Raw genomic sequence first — 21,375 nt, forward strand, 5'->3', positions numbered from 1 at the left:
CATATTTATTCTAAAATATTCTAAATACATACATACTATTGCAGACCAGCTTGTGTCATCTAGTTGACTGTTTCATTTTGTTTTTCTGCTTGCACGAAATCTATAGATTCACTCATAGATAAACTGAAATGTTAAGTTTTACATCACAGTAACATGGATTTATTAAACCTTTATGTTAAGAGTGTTCTTTAAGGAAAAATTTCCCAAGAACGAATAAACATAGCCAGTCACGAGTCTTGCCCTCTGGAGCATGAACATGACTCTACCCTCAATGTCTAGTAAATACTCAATACCCAGTAGGTGCTCAAAAATACCAGCCAGACTTCTCAGCCTCCCTCTGGGTCTTCATTTCAAGGTCTCTAAACTAACCATCAGTCCATCCCTGCCATGACTGCCGTGATTTACCTCATACATAAATCCTACCCTTACGTCATCCCCGGTGTCTAGAATTCCCCTATCTAAGTCTGTCTTCTGTACATGTATGTTGTGCATGTGTACGGGCAAGTGTGCATGAATATACAGCTTCTCCCTCAAATTAGATCATCAGCTTCTCAGCTAGCTTCATCAAATCTTCCCTGGAATGGGACAGAAAGATACAAGGTGCATATTCATGTTTTTGTAGAGTAAAACTGAATATTCCTTATAGTACTTCTAGCTGGGATGAGCAACACTGGAAAAAAATGTATATAAAGTGTAAAGGGAGTAACTGGTTCAGCTTCCTGGAATCCTTTTAAATGAGGTCTACTCGGGGCACCTGAGTGGCTCAGTGGGTTAAAGCCTCTGCCTTCGGCTCAGGTCATGATCCCAGGGTCCTGGGATCGAACTCCGCATAGGGCTCTCTGCTCAGTGGGGAGTCTGCTTCCTCCTCTCTCTCTGCCTACTTGTGATCTCTGTCAAATAAAATAATTTTTAAAAAAAATTTAAAAAAAAAGATTTTAAATGAGGTCTACTCCATTTAATTCACTCATCTGTATTTAAGGTACAGAGTTGTTATTGTTTTGGTTTTTTTTTTAAGATGAAATATTCTCACTTGGTTTTATCCTACTTGATTTTATCCTACCTATGGGTGAGGACTCCTTTCCGTATGAGGACAAATATATACAGGTTCATGACTGTCCTCACCTCAAATACTTAATATTTGTGATGAAAAATTTCAAAGACTAAAAGCCTTTATGCTTCACAATTTTAATCCAAGAAATCATGGGGAAACTCAAGGATGCTAGTCAATTCAATTATCCTTTTGTATAGTAAAAATGATTATAAAGTATCAGGAAGAACTCTTCTGAACCCCACATCCGTTTTTAAAACCTGTTTTTCCCCTTTAATGTGGTTTGCACAGTAAAAGTAATCATTCACAGGTATGACATAAAGTCTGTGAATTATGAGACATTGTTGTCATTACTTTTGTGAATTACAACTTTTGGTCATATGGGTTTGATATCAATTATAAGGGCAATTCATGTAATATACAGATATATAATAGTGTGCCACAATCTAATGCAATTCATTCTTATCCAAGAGGTATTATTACCTGGCTCACAAAAGGCCAAACTAGAAGTTCATCCTGAAGGTTATTCATTCCCATGGACCGCTTTAAAAACAAAACAAAACAAAACAAAAAACCAATTCCTATATTCTTATTCAATTAAGTATTTCTCCTTTTTCCTATTTAGTCTAAATTTATCAAAAAGAATATACAATATTAAATCTGAAATATGTGCACTGGTATACTAATGTGTGTGGTTTTATATGGATATAAAATAATTCTTACTTTACTAGAAAATACACAAAATTGTTTTCCTTTACGAATTTATCTGTTTATTTTTTTCTAAGATTTTATTTATTTATTTGAGAAAGACAGAGAGAACATGGGGGATGGGGTGCAGAGGGAGAAGCAGACTCCCTGCTGAGTGCAGGGCCAATCCCAGAACCCTGATATCATGACCTGAGCCACCTAGGCACCCCCTATGTTTATTTTTTAAGAAAATAGGAAGTCTTTTCTTCACATATTAAGTATTTCCCTGCACTACATAAAATATTAAACTGTATCAAAAATTAAAATAGAAGTATCTATATTTCATGAGAAGAAAATGATGCGCCACAATAAATACATTTGTTTTCTTTGTTTTTCTTAAAAGATTTTTTAAATCATTTGTTTTTCTTATAAGACATTTTTTTAATGACTTCGTTTTGAATAAATTACCTATATTCAAGAGCACAAGACCTAGAGGCAAATAGCCAGGATTCAAATCCTAACTCTGCCATTTCCTATGGACTTTATGGGGAAAATTACTTAACCATTCTGTGACTTACTTTCTTGTCTTATAAAAAGTAATTGGTATTAAGTTTATTACAATTATTTGTAAGGATTAAAAAGAGCCTAGAGCATAGTGTGACACATATCAGGTGCTCAATAAAGGCTAGTGAGTTGTGATAGTTATTACTTTAAGACCCTAATTTTTTTTAAAGATTTTATTTTTAAGTAATCTCTATACCCAACATGGGTCTCAAACTCACAACCCTGAGATCAAGAATCACGTGCTCTACTGATTGAGCAGGCAAGCATCCTACTCCCTGATTTTTTTTTTTTAAGATTTTATTTATTTATTTAACAGACAGAGATATAAGTAGGCAGAGAGGCAGGCAGAGAGAGAGGAAGGGAAGCAGGCTTCCTGCTGAGCAGAGGGCCTGATGCAGGGCTCAATCCCAGGACCCTGGGATCATGACCTGAGCCGAAGGCAGAGGCTTTAACCCACTGAGCACCCAGGCGCCCCGTTACTCCCTGATTTTTAAATGTATCCTTTTAGATGAGTTTGCTCAGATAATGTCAATTACTGTGTATTTTACCAATTCCTTACAAAGGTATTACATGCAAAGAGGATGTACCATGCGCACACATGCACACAGACACACAAACACATACAATGAAAGTGCTATTTTTAGAAAATATCATTATGAAAGATTCAGTGCCAATATGAAAGCTGATTAAAATAATTTGTTAGAGCCCCTTTCTTTACAATAATTTATTTATGTCATGAAAACATTTAATATCTACTTTCTTAGCAAACCTCAAGTATACAAAATGTACTTATTTAAATACACAATCACTTTTTTGGCCAAAATACATCGATTATTATGTAATTTTCCTTTTTTGACAGATTTTATTTATTTGAGAGAGTGAGAGCACACAAGAGCAGGGGGCAAGAGTCAGAGGGAGAGACAGGGAGGGGAAGATCATCTCCAGCGGAGTCCACACTGAGCGCAGACCCCAGGACCCTGACATCCTGACCCGAGCAGAAATCAGGAATCAGACGCTCAACGGACTGAACCACCCAGTTACTCCTGTATATTTCCATTTTTAAAAGTCTAAACAAAATCTTAAAGAGGCATTAAACATTCAAATGGTACTTACTAGCCATTCTTTGTTCTTTTTCTTGCCTCATTTTCTTTTGCACTTGTTCTTAGGCAAGTCACCCCAGGCCAATAAACATTAGCTTGAGCACATGAAATCTTGAACACGTTAAAATTTCAACGGATGATAAAAAGCAAGTTTTCTTCGTGCTAAATAACCCACTGCAGACACCCAGAGGAACGCCACAAAACACTACGTATGTCACCCCATAGAGCAGGATTCCACACTTTACTTCTTTGGTGGCATATGTTCAAGTATCAGGCCTCCTGGAAAATTCTGCATGGCTCTCCTCCCTATGAGCATCTCCCCACTTTGTATACAAGCCACCTTACGTCTCCTGCGGTGGGTTACCAAGTCCCAGAGGGAATTCTTGGACAACAGTTACACTGACATCCCTCGCTCTGGGAAATCCACAAGAGATTTTGGTTTTCACTGACAGAGCCGAGCTTGGACATGAGGCAGCACAGCTCCAGGGCAAAGGGAAAGATAAGCATAGAGGAGGAAAAAGCATGACTGAAGCGAGAGAGGTATAGCAACCAAAACTTGTATGAACCCAGCGCCACCATCCATAAGCAATCTCCGGTTTGGGTCAGTGCAGACCACGGAGCGGGCTCTCCAGAGTTTTCCATCTGCTTCTCTGCCTGTGTATCCCACAATAAAACATCCCACCTTCCATCCCCTCATTAAGATTTAAATTACAGAACACATTTTCCCAGGCATTTTTTTGTATCTTTCCCCATTTAAATCCAATGGATCATATCTTCTTCCTAATTCTGAAGACATGTATTCCAAGATAAAAAGAAAGATCAACTTTTAAATGGGAATCAACAGCTACTGATTCAATGGAGATAATTATGTTCTTAAATTGGTTCCAAGTCTCACTTTCACAATATCAGTAGACAGTTTATCTAGAAAGGAGCCTATATTCTCTCACAAATGTGTTACAAATGCTTTTTGAGACACTAAATACCACTAAAAAGGAAGGGGGAGGCTAAGGAAATAGACACATGATATATAAGAATAGGAAAGACATAGTAAATATATGTAAGTAAATTGCTGATATGTAAGGAGTTCTTTTTGAAATTGGAGTTATCTTATGAATTCACTAATTCAATCAGTCATTCAATAAACATTTATTAAGAAGATGCTACATGCCAGGGTACTTACTATTTAATTGCTAGAAATACAAAGTAAAAGTCACATGTCCCCACATGACACAGAGGGCAAGGGAAATGGTCATGTAACAATACTGCCGAGTGCAAGGGCAGAAGCGTATACAACAAACTGGGACATCTTCCAGAAGGGATTCAGGAAGATGGTGAAACTCAAGCCAGGTTTGGAGGGAACCCTCAGAGCTTCACCACATGTGTGACACTGAGGGCAGCACAGCAGTCAGAGGAAGAGATGCCGGCAAAGTCTAAGCCATGAAGCAGCAGGGTCCCCTGCAGAAACAAAGTCCAGTGTTGCCATAGCAGCCAAGGAAGCTCAAGATGGGAGCCAGTCTTTGTAGGGCCCTAGACACCTCACTGAGGTGTTTGGATTTTGTGTTATAAGCAACAGGAAGCCATGAAGCAGCACTTACGGGGGGGCGGGGGGGGGTGATGAGCCGGCTTCTGACACTCTGAGCAATGGAAAGCACGAACCAAAGAGGAGGGCTAGGGAACGAAGGGAGATGGTTGCAGGGGAATATGACAATAATAATCCAAATAGAAAAAAATGGAAGTCAGACCTATGCATTCTTTGTGAAATGGAGAAAAGGAAAATCATCAGGAGATATTTAGGAGGTGCGTTTTAAAAGAACTGGGACTAACTACATGTGGACATTGTCGGAAAGTGGGAAAGCCAGGATTATCCCTTGATTTCTAGTTTGGGATGATGGGTAGTTAATGGTACCCTTAGTGATGCCTTTAAATGAGATATAAATATAAAATGAGATAATGAGATATAAATATAAAAGGAGATGAGTTTTAGCAAAAAGGAGGGCTCATTTGGGACCATACCAAGTAGAGTATCTACACCTTCCAAGCACAGAAGGTATGTTAGCTACTAGAAAATATGTGTAGTATAATAAAGTCTTTGGATAATTGTAAATGAATATATAGTAGGCATTACAGGACATTCAGGCTGAAAAACATATTAATCTGATATTCAGAAGAAAAGCTTAGATTGGGGATACAGATTTGATAGTTATTAACGTAAGTAGTAGTTAAAGAAAAGGGAAAGCCATACTTACCAGGGGTCAAGTATGAGAAAGAAAACGGATGACTAAAAGCTGTAATTCTGGTTATATTTTAATATTCCTATCAGAAACTCTCAAATACTATATCTAGGAATTCTTAACACCCTATTAACATGCAAGTAAACCCGAGTGTTAAGCACCAAGCAAAATTTTAATTCACTTTTTCTCCCCCCTGATTAAAAGTATAGAAATGTAAATTATTTGGAGTGATATATTTCACTCAAAAATCCACACTTTAGGGGCACCTGGGTGGCTCAGTTGGTTAAGTGTCCACCCTTAGCTGAGGTCATGATCTCAGGGTCCCGGGATCAAATCCCAATTTGGACTCTCAGCTCGGGGGGACTCTGCTTCTTCCTCTCACTCTTCCTCACTCTCACATAAATAAATAAAATATTTTTTTAAAAATTCACATAGATGTAGTACTGTGTTTTAGACCATCAATTATAAGTTAAAGAATGAGAAGGAAAGGAAAAGGATGCAGTATAGAAGTTTACTCTAGCATAATAATTATAAGGCCTCTGGCACTATGTTGGAATGTACTTCTGATTTCTGAATATATAATGCCCCAAAATTCTTTGGAACATATCTGTATTTTAACAGGATGTGAATTTCCTATCTTTCAGTCAAACAAATGTAGAGACAGTTTATGAATAGGGCCCTTAGTAAATAGCAAAATGCACAACAGTCTCAGACTAGATGGCCTTTCCAGCTCTATCTTAATATACTAGAGACGTTGAGTTTAGCATACGAATACATGTTAACATGTCAGCTTTATATTGATGACTTCAAAAAGCTAAACAATAAATATTTCATCTTACATGTATGCAATAAAATAGTAATAAACACTACTTATGTTTACAGTCTTACATCACAGTAGTCCTAAATAATTTGAAGAAGAAATTTTTTAAAGAATATGTGATGGGGATGCCTGGGTGGCTCAGTCAGTAAAGTGTCTGCCTTCTGCTCAGGTCATGATCCAGGGTCCTGGGATGGAACCCTGCATCAGGCTCCCTGCTCAGTGGAGAGTCTGCTTCTCCCTTTGCCTGCTGCTCCCCCTGCTTGTGCTTGCTTGCTCTCTCTGTCTCTCTCTCAGGAATAAATAAAATCTTAAAAAAAAAAAAAAAAGTGATGGGTTTTTTTCTAAAGGAGATAATCTCTTGGTCTAAATTTAGAATGACAAGTTTATATTTTAAACAATAAGATATCCAGCAATTACCAGGCTTATGTCTGATAGCCAAAGCAATAAAGATAGACTGTGCCATCATCTCACATTTGAAAAGAAAAAAGATGCTGAAATTCAGTGAATTTAAGAACTTTAGGTAGTGTGGGATGGTATTTAAGACCGCACATAAGCTTTGGGGTCAGGCAGGACTCATTTTGAGTCTCCGATCTACCAGGTATTAAGTATGTGATCCTGCGGAAGTGAGCTCTCTCACTTTGTTTCCTCGTCTGTATATTGTCCGGAAAACTATCAGTATCCACTTCAAAATGTTGCTAGTCAAGGGTAAAGTGCTTAGTACATACTCATACTTAATAAATTGTCAGTAAATGTTACTTTCCATTTTTCTTACCCTTCTCCATTTTTTCTTTTTTCCACAGCATTTGTCATTTTTTTAAACTGTGTTTAAATTTTGCAAGAAATAAAACAAATACAATCAACACTCCCATCTGAATCCATATATCATTGCTGCTTTTGTTGTAAGCAGCTGAATCTGTCAACTATTCTGCTGATCTACTATAAAGCAGTCTCTTCTTGACAATGTCAGTGACTTCTGACCCTTTATCACTATTACATGGTCAGTGTGTCCATGCTGTACTGAACAAGGGGCAGGATACTGCAGTATGACCCTCAGAAGAATTGAGTGACTTTCTTAAAATGATCCATGCAGGTTTGTGAATGGAATCTTTCCAAAATTCTTTTTAACTGCAATTAGGGGTACGCTGTTTTAAAATGCAACATTTAGGGGACGTAGAGCTTCATCATCATTCAGAATGCCAATCGTTTACCATGATAAAAACTATGTAATTAACTATGTCACCTAAAAGGTCTACTTTAAAAAAAGATTATAGTTTATCTAAAATTTTTCTTACATAAGTCAGTTTTTAGTGAGATTTGCTCTATAAATATAATTATGACCTATTTAATATTGTAATGAAAACAAGCATATATTATTTACAAATAATGACCATATATCTAAATAAACATTTAAGTTACAATACTAAAAACAAAAGTATACTGTACAAACAAAAGCAAACACATGTATACAGTAATATTCATGTGATGCTGAAAGTATACTCTCGAAACAATCAATGCTATTCTTTCTACTGTAAAGAAAATACCAATATTGTTGTTAAAACAGATTTTCATAAACAGAGTATTGCAAAACCTGAAGCAATTCCAATGAAAAAGAATGAAAAAGTGTATTTCCTATGCATACTGTACTTTAATATAAAAAAATTACAAGAAATAGGTTTTAATATTTTTTCTACATAAAAACTGTATCAATCTGTGAAAATGGCTCATACAGCTTTGATGTGTAATTGAAAACATTTGGTTAAAGGAAAAAATCTGATGAACCTTAAGACAGAATGCTGAGTAAAACAGAGTATGTGTGTTGACCACGGCACACTGGCATTACTTTGTAGAGCCGATCAATACATATTAGCTTTAAAAAGAAAGATATAGAAAGAAACTGCCGTATATTTTTTAAATGACAGGGTGAAGGTTTAAATTGTCTCAATCAAGACTCAATTTTTTCTTCCCAGTTTTTCCAGCTGTTCTCTTCCAGTTAAGACTCTTCATTTCAAATAAATTTAATTAGTTCCAATTGATCATAGCTAACACTTATATAGCTTTATCCATGCTTCTCTCCTTTTATAAGGCGAACACTAACAAAGCCTGCTAGGCTCAGATCAGTGTCCTAAGACAACATTCATATCTCATGCTTTCTCATTAAAAAGAAAAATTTCAAAAATAATTATTCCATGTAAGCACTAAATCATATTTCATATTTAACTGGTATCTTGGTCAGTTGTTTAATTAAGGTAATTAAAGAAGGAAGTCCCAGATTGCTACAAATACAAAATTAATATAATGATGCATATTAGCCAAACTAGAACTTCTAAATCAGAATGCGTTCAAAATACAGGCAAGTATGTCTGCCATGATATGATTTCTATTTATCTTATGGGAAGATATTAATGGAACAATTCCTTTTAAGTAAACAACAAAACCCCAGATTTTTCAAAATCAATGGCCAAACTGCCCAGATTTCCCTTCCCTAGTACTTATGCTCTACAAGGGTGGTTATCCCAGAATAAGATTATTGGCCTGAAACAGGTTTCTCTCAACGCATCAACCATATTTTTCATAATGTAATTTATATGGAATTCTAGTCAATAAAAAGAAATATGGTTTTCTTCTAAACCCTCACAAAAATCTATACCACATCTTAATCAAGTCGCACAATTCAAAGGTAACCTGAACGATCTACAGACTGCAGCACGCTGGCTGCTTCGACAACACGTTAAGGAAGCCCTTTTTTTTTTTTTTTTTTTTTTTTTTAAATTTTTTTTTATTTTTTATTTATTTATTTGACAAAGAGAGAGATCGAGATCACAAGTAGGCAGAGAGGCAGGGGGAGAGAGAGCGGGGAAGCAGGCTCCCCGCTGAGCAGAGAGCCCGATGTGAGGCTCGATCCCAGGACCCTGAGATCATGACCCGAGCCGAAGGCAGAGGCTTTAACCACTGAGCCACCCAGGCGCCCCAAGGAAGCCTTTTTTAGTTATTTAAATTCTCTGACCATTCTTGCCTCTAGTACCCATGCCATAAAATGAATAAATAAATTGATCAAAACAACTCATCACATATATTTAACTTTGTACAGATTAAAATATAGTTTATGTAGCATTAATGGACTCTCCAAATGAGATTTTCATTTTTAAGCTTCTTGGTTTTCTTTTTTAAAAATTTTATTTATTTACTTGACAGAGAGTGTGTGAGAGAGAGCATGAGAGGGGAGAAGGTCAGAGGGAGAAGCAGACTCCCTGCTGAGCAGGGAGCCCGAATGCAGGACCCAATCCCAAGACTCCTGGATCATGACCTGAGCTGAAGGCATTCGCTTAACCAACTGAGCCACCCAGGTGCCCCACTTCTTGATTTTTTTCAACAATAAAAGCATGGTCAAGTGTTATTTGCAGTTTCATGACTTTGGTAGTGCATAATTCAAAATTTCAATGTACTGATTTAATAATGCTTACTTGAAAGCTCAAAAATTTAGCTTTTATTCCAGAACGCAAATTGAGTTATTCTACTGCTACAAAGACAACTTCTTTTCCTCTATGCATTAAACCACTACTTTTTATAGTCTAGAAGGTCTTTAAAACTAACAGGGAGGGGCACCTGGGTGGCTCGGTGGGTTAAGCCGCTGCCTTCGGCTCAGGTCATGATCCCAGGGTCCTGGGATCGAGTCCTGCATCGGGCTCTCTCTCAGCGGGGAGCCTGCTTCTCTCTCTCTCTCTCTGCTTGCCTCTCTGTCTACTTGTGATCTGTGTCTGTCAAATGAACAAATAAAATCTTAAAATAAATAAATAAATAAATAAAAATAACAGGGAAAAACATACCTATAATATTTTAAAAAATAATGAAAACAATAAAGAACTAGTTAAAAAAGATCTACAAGTAAAAGAATTTCCTTTTGTACCTACCAACACAATTTCGTAATTGTGAAGTGCCAAATGACTTTCAGGAAAGTTGGAAGTTTCTGGAATCATTTATATTCATATTTAAGTTGAAATTCTTTTAAATCAACGAACTAACACCTTAAAAGGATTAAAAAGTAGCAAGTACTGGGCACCACCATTTTTGGTGGAAACCAGATGTTAACCCATTTTAGTCAACAATTTATTTGCAGCAGTAGCACAAGGCTCTAGATTTTGTAATTGTTCTGTATGCTTTGTAAATTTTCAAGGGAGATCATTAGGCTCCTTCAACTTCCTTCTGTGAAAGACAGTAAAGAACCTGCCATACAGAGCTTTAGAAGAAAAAAAACTCCCTTTAGTTTTTGGTTTTCTTTTTCCCTTTAGTTTTTATTGAAAATTGTCCTGATGTTTCCTGGGCATGCTTCTTTTCAAATTATTTACTATTAAATTACGATTTGTTGCTTCACAGTAATTACAGATTTAAATGGTCAGATTTTACATAATAACCATCCATAGAAAAAAAAAGTTTATCATTCTTAATACCAATAAAAATATTTATAGTGGGTTGTTTTTAATCCTCTGTACATTAAAAGAAATTGAGCTGGATGCATTTGGAGATCCAGTAACTAAAACTGATTTAAGTCTAAAAAAGAGAGGCTGAACATAGATGAACATAAAACATACACAATATGGAACATATGTGGAATATGGCTTTCTTAAATTTTACTTTATGCGTTTATTTATGTAATAATTAATACAGGTAAGAATGGCCAATATCTACACAACATAAATAACTTTAAAAAGCAGCACCCAGGGGCGCCTGGGTGGCTCAGTGGGTTAAGCATCTGCCTTGGGCTCAGGTCATGATCCCCAGAGTCTTGGGATCGAGTCCCACATCGGGCTCTTTGCTCAGCAGGGAGCCTGCTTCCCCCTCTCTCTCTCTCTGCCTGCCTCTCTGCCTACTTGTGATCTCTGTCTGTCAAATAAATAAACAAAATCTTAAAAAAAAAAAAAGCACCCACTCATATTCTATAGGTACAGAAAATATCTGTAAGCTTCCTCACACAGCCTATATATTGCATATATTGCCATTAGGACTTCAGTATTTTGCAGTTTACCTATAATTGCAAAACCTTTCATAACATAATAGGTCTATCCGTCTACACATTTCAAGGCTTTTGTAATGATCCTAGCCTCTGAATTAGAAGGTCTCCAGGAAATCAAATGCACAGCTAGCAGGTTCATTGTTATAGCAACAATGAAAAACCTAGACCAAATAAACAGTTCTGCTTCTTTCCACTTCAAGATCAAAAAGGACACTAAAGAGTCTCATAAAACTAAACCCTCCATTAATACAAGTTTCCACCTTTTCCATCAACATAGTTAATCCCCTTACAAATGATCTGAAAGCATTTTCCAATTTTGGACAAAGTTCATCCAGATTATGTTAAAGCTGTCCCTGCTTACCAGTTGTGATGTCATCATCTGCAAGGTCATGCTCTTCCTCCTGGACTTTGGCTTCTGGCCCCAAGGTATCAGGAGCAGTGCTGATAGTCTGCATGGCTTCTGCTGAGACTCCAGCTAGAACACATGTAATCACAAGATTTCATTTTAAAAAACTAAAAGAAGGGTGGACCAAAACCTTAAACTTTTAAATTTACTTAATGGATACAGATGCAATAAATGACAAAAAATACAATATGTTTACGACAATTAGGCTGAGACACAAATTAATGAACAAAATATTCATGTGTGCTCTCTTTATATATGCACATACATACATACATATACACATGGGTACAGACTTGACTAACTTAACTTAAGATCTTGAAAAAACAGAAGGATGTTTCAATAAATTACATTTTTACTTGATTCCTTCCAACATTTTTGCTTCAGTTACTTTAGGTGACCTAGACATAATCATGCTACACAGAAAAAAAAAAAAAGCCTAGAAAGTACAAGACCGTTTTAAAAGTTTACTTCTTCCTAATATTAGCTTGCTTATAATTTAAAGACTGGAAGGAGGGATGATGACAGGGGCTCTAGTCTCTGTAAGAGACCTAAAATACACTGACCCAAAGTGGATACTATCTCTGTCTATGGAGGAATTAGATATGAGATCTGATCATTATCACATTGAAAGAACCTAACTGAAGCAGACAGCTTGTACTAGATTGGGGGCCAGAAACTTCCATTCTATAAATCACCTGGGAATTGCCAACTGTTACACATGTCTGTTCCTTATACACTATTTTCCCACGCTTGAAGATATATTTTGTTGTCTACTACCTTATTTCTAATTTGGTAATGGATAGTAGAGTGTCTCAATATTTTGCATACAGTTATCAACAGATATTACTAAATCACGAAATACAGAAATTTCACCATTGGAAGTACTTTAGGAATTGAACCGTCTAATCAATCTTTTAAATAAGTACTTCAATAATTACAAGCATAGTATCCATCAAAATATTTCAAAAATCAAAAGCTATAAATATTCAAGGACTTCTTTTTTCCCGAAGGTGTATTAACTTAAACATTTCTATGTGAAATTCAATCTTGCTGCCTCAGGTTTACCAATTATCAAGAGAGGAAAAATCTTAGTCTTGAACCACCTAAATGACCCAGAACTAGATCTACCAGTAGATAGTTCTAAGGCCTAACGACCTCCATTTGGGGAGGAGGACACACCATGTTAGTATGATTACTTTGTTCAGAACTGATCTAATAAAAAAATGAGCAGTGCTAAATTCAATGGTCACTGATAAATGCCAAATGATGCCACATCCCTCTGCAGTGTCATGTTGCTGGGTTTTCAAGATAAAAGTTTTTTAAAAAGGGAGCGAGATTACTAGAAAAATACTATGCAGTTAATTACTTAATTTAAAATGGCTTTCATTAAAATAATCCTAAGGGGGAGGAAATTAGGTAAATGCCAAATTTCTAAAGATTTAGTGCCTAAACACAAAATCAAAGATTATGTCAGATTAAATCAAAATATAAACCTCTGAAATCTCTCAGAGATTTATGCTAGTATTTATGTAGTAACAAGTGTATAAATCCATTTAAATTCATCTCATTTAATTAAAGAGGTTAAGTAACTGTTCAACATAACACAGCTATTAAATTTGAGAACGAGTGCTGACACACAGGTTTTCTGATTTCAAACCCCAATATCCCTTTTCACCGTGAAGTTTTCCAGGGAATGAGTTGCTCAGGGCAGGATAGGAGGTATGACAAACATCACAGCATAACCATGAAAATTCATGGACTCACACAATACCGAGTATCGACGCTGTTAAGCCCCATCATGAAGTTCTTGTGCTGTGCCCAGTGACCAGTCAACTGTGGGTAGTCAATACTTTGGGACAGAGCTTAAAGTACAAACATACTTTTCTCAAAGTAACCAGGTTCAAAGACCAAGATGTAGCTATGCTGAAACTGGTTCTTTGATTCATGCTTTCCAAGACAAAGTTATAAGATCCTTTAACTCTTGACAGAAAAAAAAAAAAGAAAGAAAGAAAATGTAAAGAAAAGAAAAACAGAAAAAAGAAAACTACAGATTGATATCACTTAGTCTCAACAGTCCTAACTGAAATGTAAGGAAACAGAATTCAACAACACAGATGAAGAATTATACACCATAATCAACTGAGATTTACTCCAGGGATGGAAGTCTGTTCTATGTTCAAAATCAATCAACCTAACCAAAATATTAACAGGCTAAAGAAGAAAAAGAGCATATGATCATATCCATCATTTGATAAAATTCAACATCAACCCATGATTAAAAAAAGAAACCTTTCAGATAAACAGAAACAGAGGGGAATTTCTTCACTTAATAAAGAGCAACTGCTAAAAATCTGTACCATTGTACTTAATGGTGAAAGACCAAATGCTTTCCTCCTATGACCAAAAATGAAGCAAAGCTGTCCCCACTGATCTCTTATTTAACAGAGCACTGGAACTTCTAGCCAGAGTAATAAAGCAAGAAAAGAAAATGGATACAGTTTTTAATGAATGAAGTAAACTATCCCTACTTAAGAATAAAATGACTGTCCACATAGCTAATCCAAAGGAACAGACAAAACAAAAACAAAAACAAAATTGAATAGGAGAGCTCAGCAAGGCTGTAGAATATAAGAAAAAAATATATTAATTACATTTTTATATGCTGGCAATGAAGCTACATTTAAAAAAATACTACTTGGGGCACCTGGGTGGCTCAGTTGGTTAAGCAGCTACCTTCAGCTCAGGTCATGATCCCAGGGGCCTGGGATCGAGCCCCATGTCAGGTTCCCTGCTCAGTGGGGAGCCTGCTTCTCCCTCTGCCTCTGGCTGCCTCTCTGCCTACTTGTGTCCTCTATCTTGCTGTCAAATATATAAATACAATCTTTTAAAAAAAATACTACTAACAATGGTTCAAAAAGCTGAAATACTTAAATGTAAATCTAAAAGAAACATATACAGGGGCACCTACATGGCTTTCAGTTAAGTACTTGACTCTTGATTTCGGCTCAGGTCATGATCTTGTGTTACGACATCAAGCCCTTCATCCAACTCTGCGCTCAGCTGAGAGATTGTTTGAGATTCTCTCTCCCTCCACCCCACACCCCTGCTCACTCACTAGCTCTCTCTCTCTAATAAATAAATCTGAAACAAAAATATACAACAAGAATTATATGCTGAAACCCACAAAATACTGATGAAGAACATCAAAGAAGATCTAAATAAATGAAATGGAAAGACATGTCATGTTTATGTATTGGAAAGATTCAACAAACAGTGGAGATATCACTTCTCCATGAATTGATACACAGGTTTAATCCAATTTGTATCAAAATTCTTGCACCATTTTTTTGTAGATACAAACAAAATTATTTTAAGTTTATATGGCACGTACTGCATGGAGCACTGGGTGTGGTGCATAAAAAATGAATGCTGGAATACTGAAAAGAAATAAAATAAAATGAAAAAAATTATATGGAAAGACAAAGGAACTAGAATAGCTAGAACTTTGGGAGGAGGGAAAGGAAAAGGTAGAAAAAAAACCCATATACTCCATTTCCAGACTTCTTATATAGTTACATTTATTAAAACTATGTGGTTTCAGGTTAATGGAACAAAATAGAGAACCAAGAATAAGATGGTACAAATACGCACAACTGATTTTTGACAGGTGCAAAAGCAATTCAATGGAGGAAAGATGATCTCATCAACAAGTGGGCTATTAGAACTGGGCATCCATAGGCAAAAATATAAACCTCAACCTAAGGCTCAGACCTTCTATAAAAATTAACTCAAAATGGATCATGGACTTATATGTAGAACATGAAATTATAAACTTTTAGAAAAAAAAGAGAAAATCCTTGAGATCTATGCTTAGACATGCTACCAAAAGCACAATCTTTTTTTTTTAAAGAAAAATAAAATGCCAAAGTGGATTTCATTAGAATTAAATGCTTTTGCTCCACATAAAATCTCATTTTAAAAATGAAAAACAAGCTGTAGATTAGTACAAAAGATTCACAGACCACATATTCAACAAGGGACTAGCTGCTAAACTATGTAAGGAACTCAAGTTTTTTCATTTTAAAGATTTTTAAAGTAATCTCCACACCCAGTGTAGGGGGCTCGAACCAGAAACCCAAAATCAAGAGTTGTTCTATGGACTGAGCCAGCCAGGTGCCCCTATGTAAGGAACTCTGAAAATTCTATGGTAAGAAGTCCGGCAGTTTCTCAAAAGGTTAAACAGAGATAACCTAGCAATTGTACTCCAAGGGAATGAAAACCTACGTCCACACAGACTTGTATATGAATGTTCACAGCAGCATTATTCATAAAAGTCAAAGAGTGTAAACAATCTGAGTTGTCCATCAACTGATGAATAAATGTATAAATATATCACAACTTATTGAATGACAAATCATGATATATTCATGCAGTGGAATATTAATCATCAATACAAGGAAATGAAGTATTAAGTAAAAGAAGCCAGTCAGAACACATCACATGTTATATGATTCCATTTACATGACATGTTCCAAATAGACAAATCTATAAAGTATATTTGTGTACTTAGGGCTTGGGAGTGGGGGAAAGTGGGGAATGATACCATAGGTACAGAATTCCTTTTACAAGCAATGGAATATTACTCAGCCATCAAAAAGAAAGAAATCTTGCCATTTGCAACAATGTGGATAGAACTGGAGGGTATTATGCTAAACGAAATGAGTCAATCAGAGAAAGACAATTATCATACAATCTCACTGAAAGATGGAATTTAAGAAACAAAACAAAGCATCATAGGGGAAGAGAGGAAAAAATAAAATAAGACAAAACCAGAGAGGGAGAAAAACCATAAGAGACTCTTAATCACAGGCAACAAACTGAGGGTTACTGGACGGAGGGGTAAGGGTTGCACAACTCTGTAAATATGCTTAAAACAAACAAACAAAAAAACAAATAATAAAAACACCACCCTGAATTGTGAACTTTCAAGTGTGAATTTAATGGCATATGAATTATACTCAATAAAACTATTTTTTAAAAGTCTCCTTCTAACATTCCAGATGAACCACTGCAACAGTGCTCCTTCTACATACTCTCTTGGTACCTTTACTATCATGCACCTGAAGAAAAAAAAGGGGTGGAAAGAGCCACAGGGAACTTCTTATTTGTACAATAAGAAAACAAACTATGCTATGAATATTTTGTGTGAAGAAGCAGTAATGCTCCCTTTTTTATTCTTTTAAAAAATTAGATCATATTCTTGACTTTGGCCTTAACTCACTCTATTAGTCCTCACAGTCAAAATACCTGTGTTCTTTAGGTACCAGTCAATAAAAAGAGATTGGTATGGTTACTTCAAAATTACATATATTTCACTTTTTTAAATACCAGTTAACTATCCTAACGTCAAACTGGGCATTGGGTTGGTAACAAAATACTTAAGATTCCTAACTTTCGTTGGGAGATCACAAGGAAGAGATACTAAGAATGGGAAGACCACCTTACTATTACCAACTCTCAAATCCAAATGTTGCAGATCATTAAAAACTAACTTTAACAGTTCACTTTGAGGAAATTATAAAGGCTTTTCCTTCTGAACTTCTGGACCCTACAGTTCCAGCAAAAGATGAGCAGAACTGTTATTTAATCCCTCCAAGTATGGCAATCATTACATGTCCTATTACCATCTTTTCTTAGCAGGCTGACATTAGAGCAGACATTCTGTAAAAGGCAACTAACTGTAGGATTGAAATTTTTAAAATGCCTGGTGGAGGCTAGGGGTGTGGGTAAGAGACTGACTACAAAGTGGTATTAGCAAATATTTTTGAGTAATGAAAATATATGTTTGGGTTTTTTGTTTTGTTTTTTTAAGTAATCTCTCCTGGGGCTCAAACTCATGACCTCGAGATCAAGAGTCAGAGACTCCACTGATTGAGCCAGCCTGGTGCTCCGAAAATAAATGTTCGAAATGTTCGAAAATAAATGTTAGAAAATATGTTGACTGTAGAAGTGGGGAACAGGACTACCCATATTTACTTAAAACCCAAAGAACAATAAAATTCCTGAAAAAAGGATGATCTTTACTATATATACATTATACTTCAATAAACCTAACTTTAAAAAGAAACTGATAAAACAGAAGGTACTACATCACTGTCACTGAAGAGAACTGAGGATTATGCCAGAGTGTAGTGTTTCATGTTTTCCATGAGACACTAAGACTAGAGAAAATTGTTTTACTTTCTTCTTGGCATAGAAAACTAAACTGAACTTTTTGAAGCATAAAAGTCAGTTTACCACTGTCCACTATCAATAAGATGATGAAATATTCCTGAGAAATATGAAGAAAAGTCCACTTTGAAAATACTTACATAGAAGCCTCAGTTTCTTGCATATTAATAATAAAGATTACAAAAGTTGTCAATTAATTATATGTTGGTACTTTGCTATTTCTTATACACTTGATGTAAGTAAGCTTATTTGTCAAACCACACCATAATATTTAAGACGTAGTTATTTCCTGAGTATCCCCAAAATATTTGGCAATAATGAACATCTCAGAAACACGTCTTGAATAGAACTGAATACTTTCAGTCCCATGATACAAATTATGTCATTTAAATATAGTAAGAAAATCAGAGTAAGCAGTAAGCTTTGGGGAAAGATGAACAATAAAGAGATGATGATAGTGAGATAAAGTAAACAGATACTATAACAAAGGAGATACAAAAAAATAATAGAAAGATGAGAGATACTTAAAAAACAGGTTAGTCCCCAAAGCCAGATTTCACAGAATAGAAAAACGTGAATGTATATAATGCCAGACAATAGGAGTCTATAAATGGGTTCTACACTGTGAATCAGGAGGAAAACAAGGGAAAAATGGGATGGAACAGAAAACAGGTCTGAGTAGGTTTGGACGCATGGTGAAAGGGGCGGGGTGGGGTGTGTGTGGCTGGCACCCGAAGGAAGAATCAGAGGACAGGGAAGACTATGGTGAGCTCTCCATGACATCTGGATTCTCAACACTGAGATCACTTTCACTGTGAGATTTTATATATATACATATATATATAATTATAATATATATTATATATATGTATACATATACACACACACACACACACACTCTCTCTCTTTCCTATTTGTCTGCAATATTTTTAATCACTGTAGAAAAAACATTTTTTTAAATGTAAATATGAGACACAGTTTTCAAAATCAAAGGACTGAAACAGCACTCGCCTCTCACTACATCAGCAAAATCAGGTACATTACTCTAAAATTTCTCTTTCAAAAGCCTGTAAATTACCTTCATAAATATTTTTCTCCTACTGGCTAATGCTATCTGAGTAAGGGTAAATAATATGAACTCAGAAGATCTCCATGTCGTGTAATTAACTTAATAATCAAAGATTAAATACTAAATTTTAATCGAGTAACATTTAAAATATAGCGCTTTAATCCATACTGGGATATAAAACCATTTGAGTTCATTATAATTTTATTATTTTATTGAAGATTAGATGGATGAAAGTGATAAACGGTATTGTTAGGATTCAGGAAAACATATACTACGATATTCATAAATATGAACAAAAATGCAATTTCTCATTCCCGTAGTGATATAGATTTGCACTGAGGGTGAAAAACGGATCTGAAAAAAATAGAAGGTATTTTTATTTCATCAGTTTCTCACAACTGTGGCTTTGTGGTGGTCCAATTAAAGTATACCAGAGGCAATAATGTGATAGGAACATTTACTTTGAATAAAGTAAAATTTAACAATAAGGAAGGGAGAATGAGTGCACCTAGAGTTTCTTTTCAGGCAGAAGGCTTGAATTTATTGGAAGCAGATCTCTGCAGTGACTGACCACACTGCCCCACATTCCCCACAATCCTATGACAGACAGACGGCCTGCCTCGCATTAATTCACTTCACACCACTTCTATCGATCCACAGCCGGTTCCCTAGTCTCTCTGCACACATTGCCTGTCTGGCTGCCTACATCCACATCAGCACATACACACAAAGGCCAGAGAAAGATAACCTTTTGCTTCCATTAAAGACACAGTCTCCACTTTTCCTTCTGCAATAACATCAAAAATATAAAATATAACAGCATGTCTCAGAGAAAAGTCTTCCTGCAAAAAATTTGAGAGTATTTACCCCTTATTCCATAGATCATTTCAATTTATCAAAAACAAGTTAGTTTATTAAAGGTCACAAAGTAATTAGATGAAAAAACATAGGTAAAATAAGCAAAATGTCTTCAAGCCTGAGTAAGAATATAATAATCATTGTGTAACATGAGGTTTGGTAGTTATTTCTAAGGAAATGAAATACATTCTTCCTATTAGCATTTTTATTTATTTATTTTTTTTTAGAAAACTGTTCTCGCATAATGGTAATTATAAACAATTCTGAAAGCAACAAAAGAAACACTTACCAAAATATACACAAGGAATAGAAAACACATTAACTGTATCAACAGAATAATAATATAAGAGGATAAAGCTTTATTGTCCCTCTTTCCCAACAAGAACCTGAAAAGGATCCATGATAAAAATCACACCTAATACTTTTAATTCATTGCATGTACTTTTTCAAAGATTTCTGTTTGATTTGCAGGCTATGAGCTGACTCAACACCAATTTTGGTTTCAGAAGACACAATAAAACAAAGATTTATTGTTCAACCTCAACATGTTGAGAAACAAAGGCAAATCTGTCTTGACACACAACTGTACTAAAGTATAAACTTAAAATTACAACCTTGAATGATTTAGAACCCTAAATTATAAGCAGAATCATATATCTCAGGACTGGGCAAAGTATATTCTTGTGGAGAAGAAACTTCCTTTGAAACCTTCTATGATTTTCACCTTTTTGCTACGATTACCCAGGTAGAGGTTACAGCACCAAGTAGTAATAACACGGTGCACTAAATACAGTTCAGTAAGTATGCTGTTCTTTCTCATGACAACATGCTGCTTTAGAAATCAAAGAACAGGAAAGTGATGAATGCTGCAGGACCAGGGAGAGCTTTAAAATAAGGAAGATCTGCCTGGCCCATAAAATTGGGAGAGATCTGAAGGAGAGAAGCCGGCACAGCCAACAAGCAAAGCCATTAGAATGGTGAAGATACGTGACCATGCAAAGTTCCTTCCATGCTCTTAAATATTGAGGGGGCACCCAGGCTACTTGGTACCAAACCCACAGCAGACACTACAGACACAGAGGTGAAAGAGACACAGCCTTAGCTCCCAAGAAGCTAACATGTGGGGTGAGGCCAAGGGATTCATTAAAGAAATTTAAGCATGAGAAATAACTTCACTTGTGTTTTAGAAAGAGCTCTCTTAAAGCAATGTGAAGAATGATTTGGAAGAACTCAAAAGCAGAGGTAGCAATAAGGCCAAGAATTTTAAAACCATACTACTTGGAGCTCCACGAGTTCCCAAGCAGTTCCAGAAAGAAGACCTCTAAGCTTCCCATCTTTATCTTTTTATATGTG

The 21,375-nt window shown here is 35.7% G+C and overlaps 1 protein-coding gene across 4 annotated transcripts in view; it reads right to left on the reverse strand.

Annotated features, from left to right (window-relative positions):
* Positions 1–21,375, reverse strand: part of WDR7 (WD repeat domain 7) — a 363,555-nt gene that overhangs the window by 191,656 nt on the left and 150,524 nt on the right. For all 4 annotated transcript variants that reach the window (XM_032310817.1, XM_032310818.1, XM_032310820.1 and 1 more), the window contains one exon: positions 11,820–11,933. In XM_032310817.1, coding sequence (XP_032166708.1) covers positions 11,820–11,933 — 114 coding nt within the window. The remainder of the gene's footprint in view (positions 1–11,819; positions 11,934–21,375) is intronic.

The sequence above is a fragment of the Mustela erminea genome, chromosome 13 (genome assembly GCF_009829155.1).
Source record: "Mustela erminea isolate mMusErm1 chromosome 13, mMusErm1.Pri, whole genome shotgun sequence".
Lineage (NCBI taxonomy): Eukaryota > Metazoa > Chordata > Mammalia > Carnivora > Mustelidae > Mustela > Mustela erminea.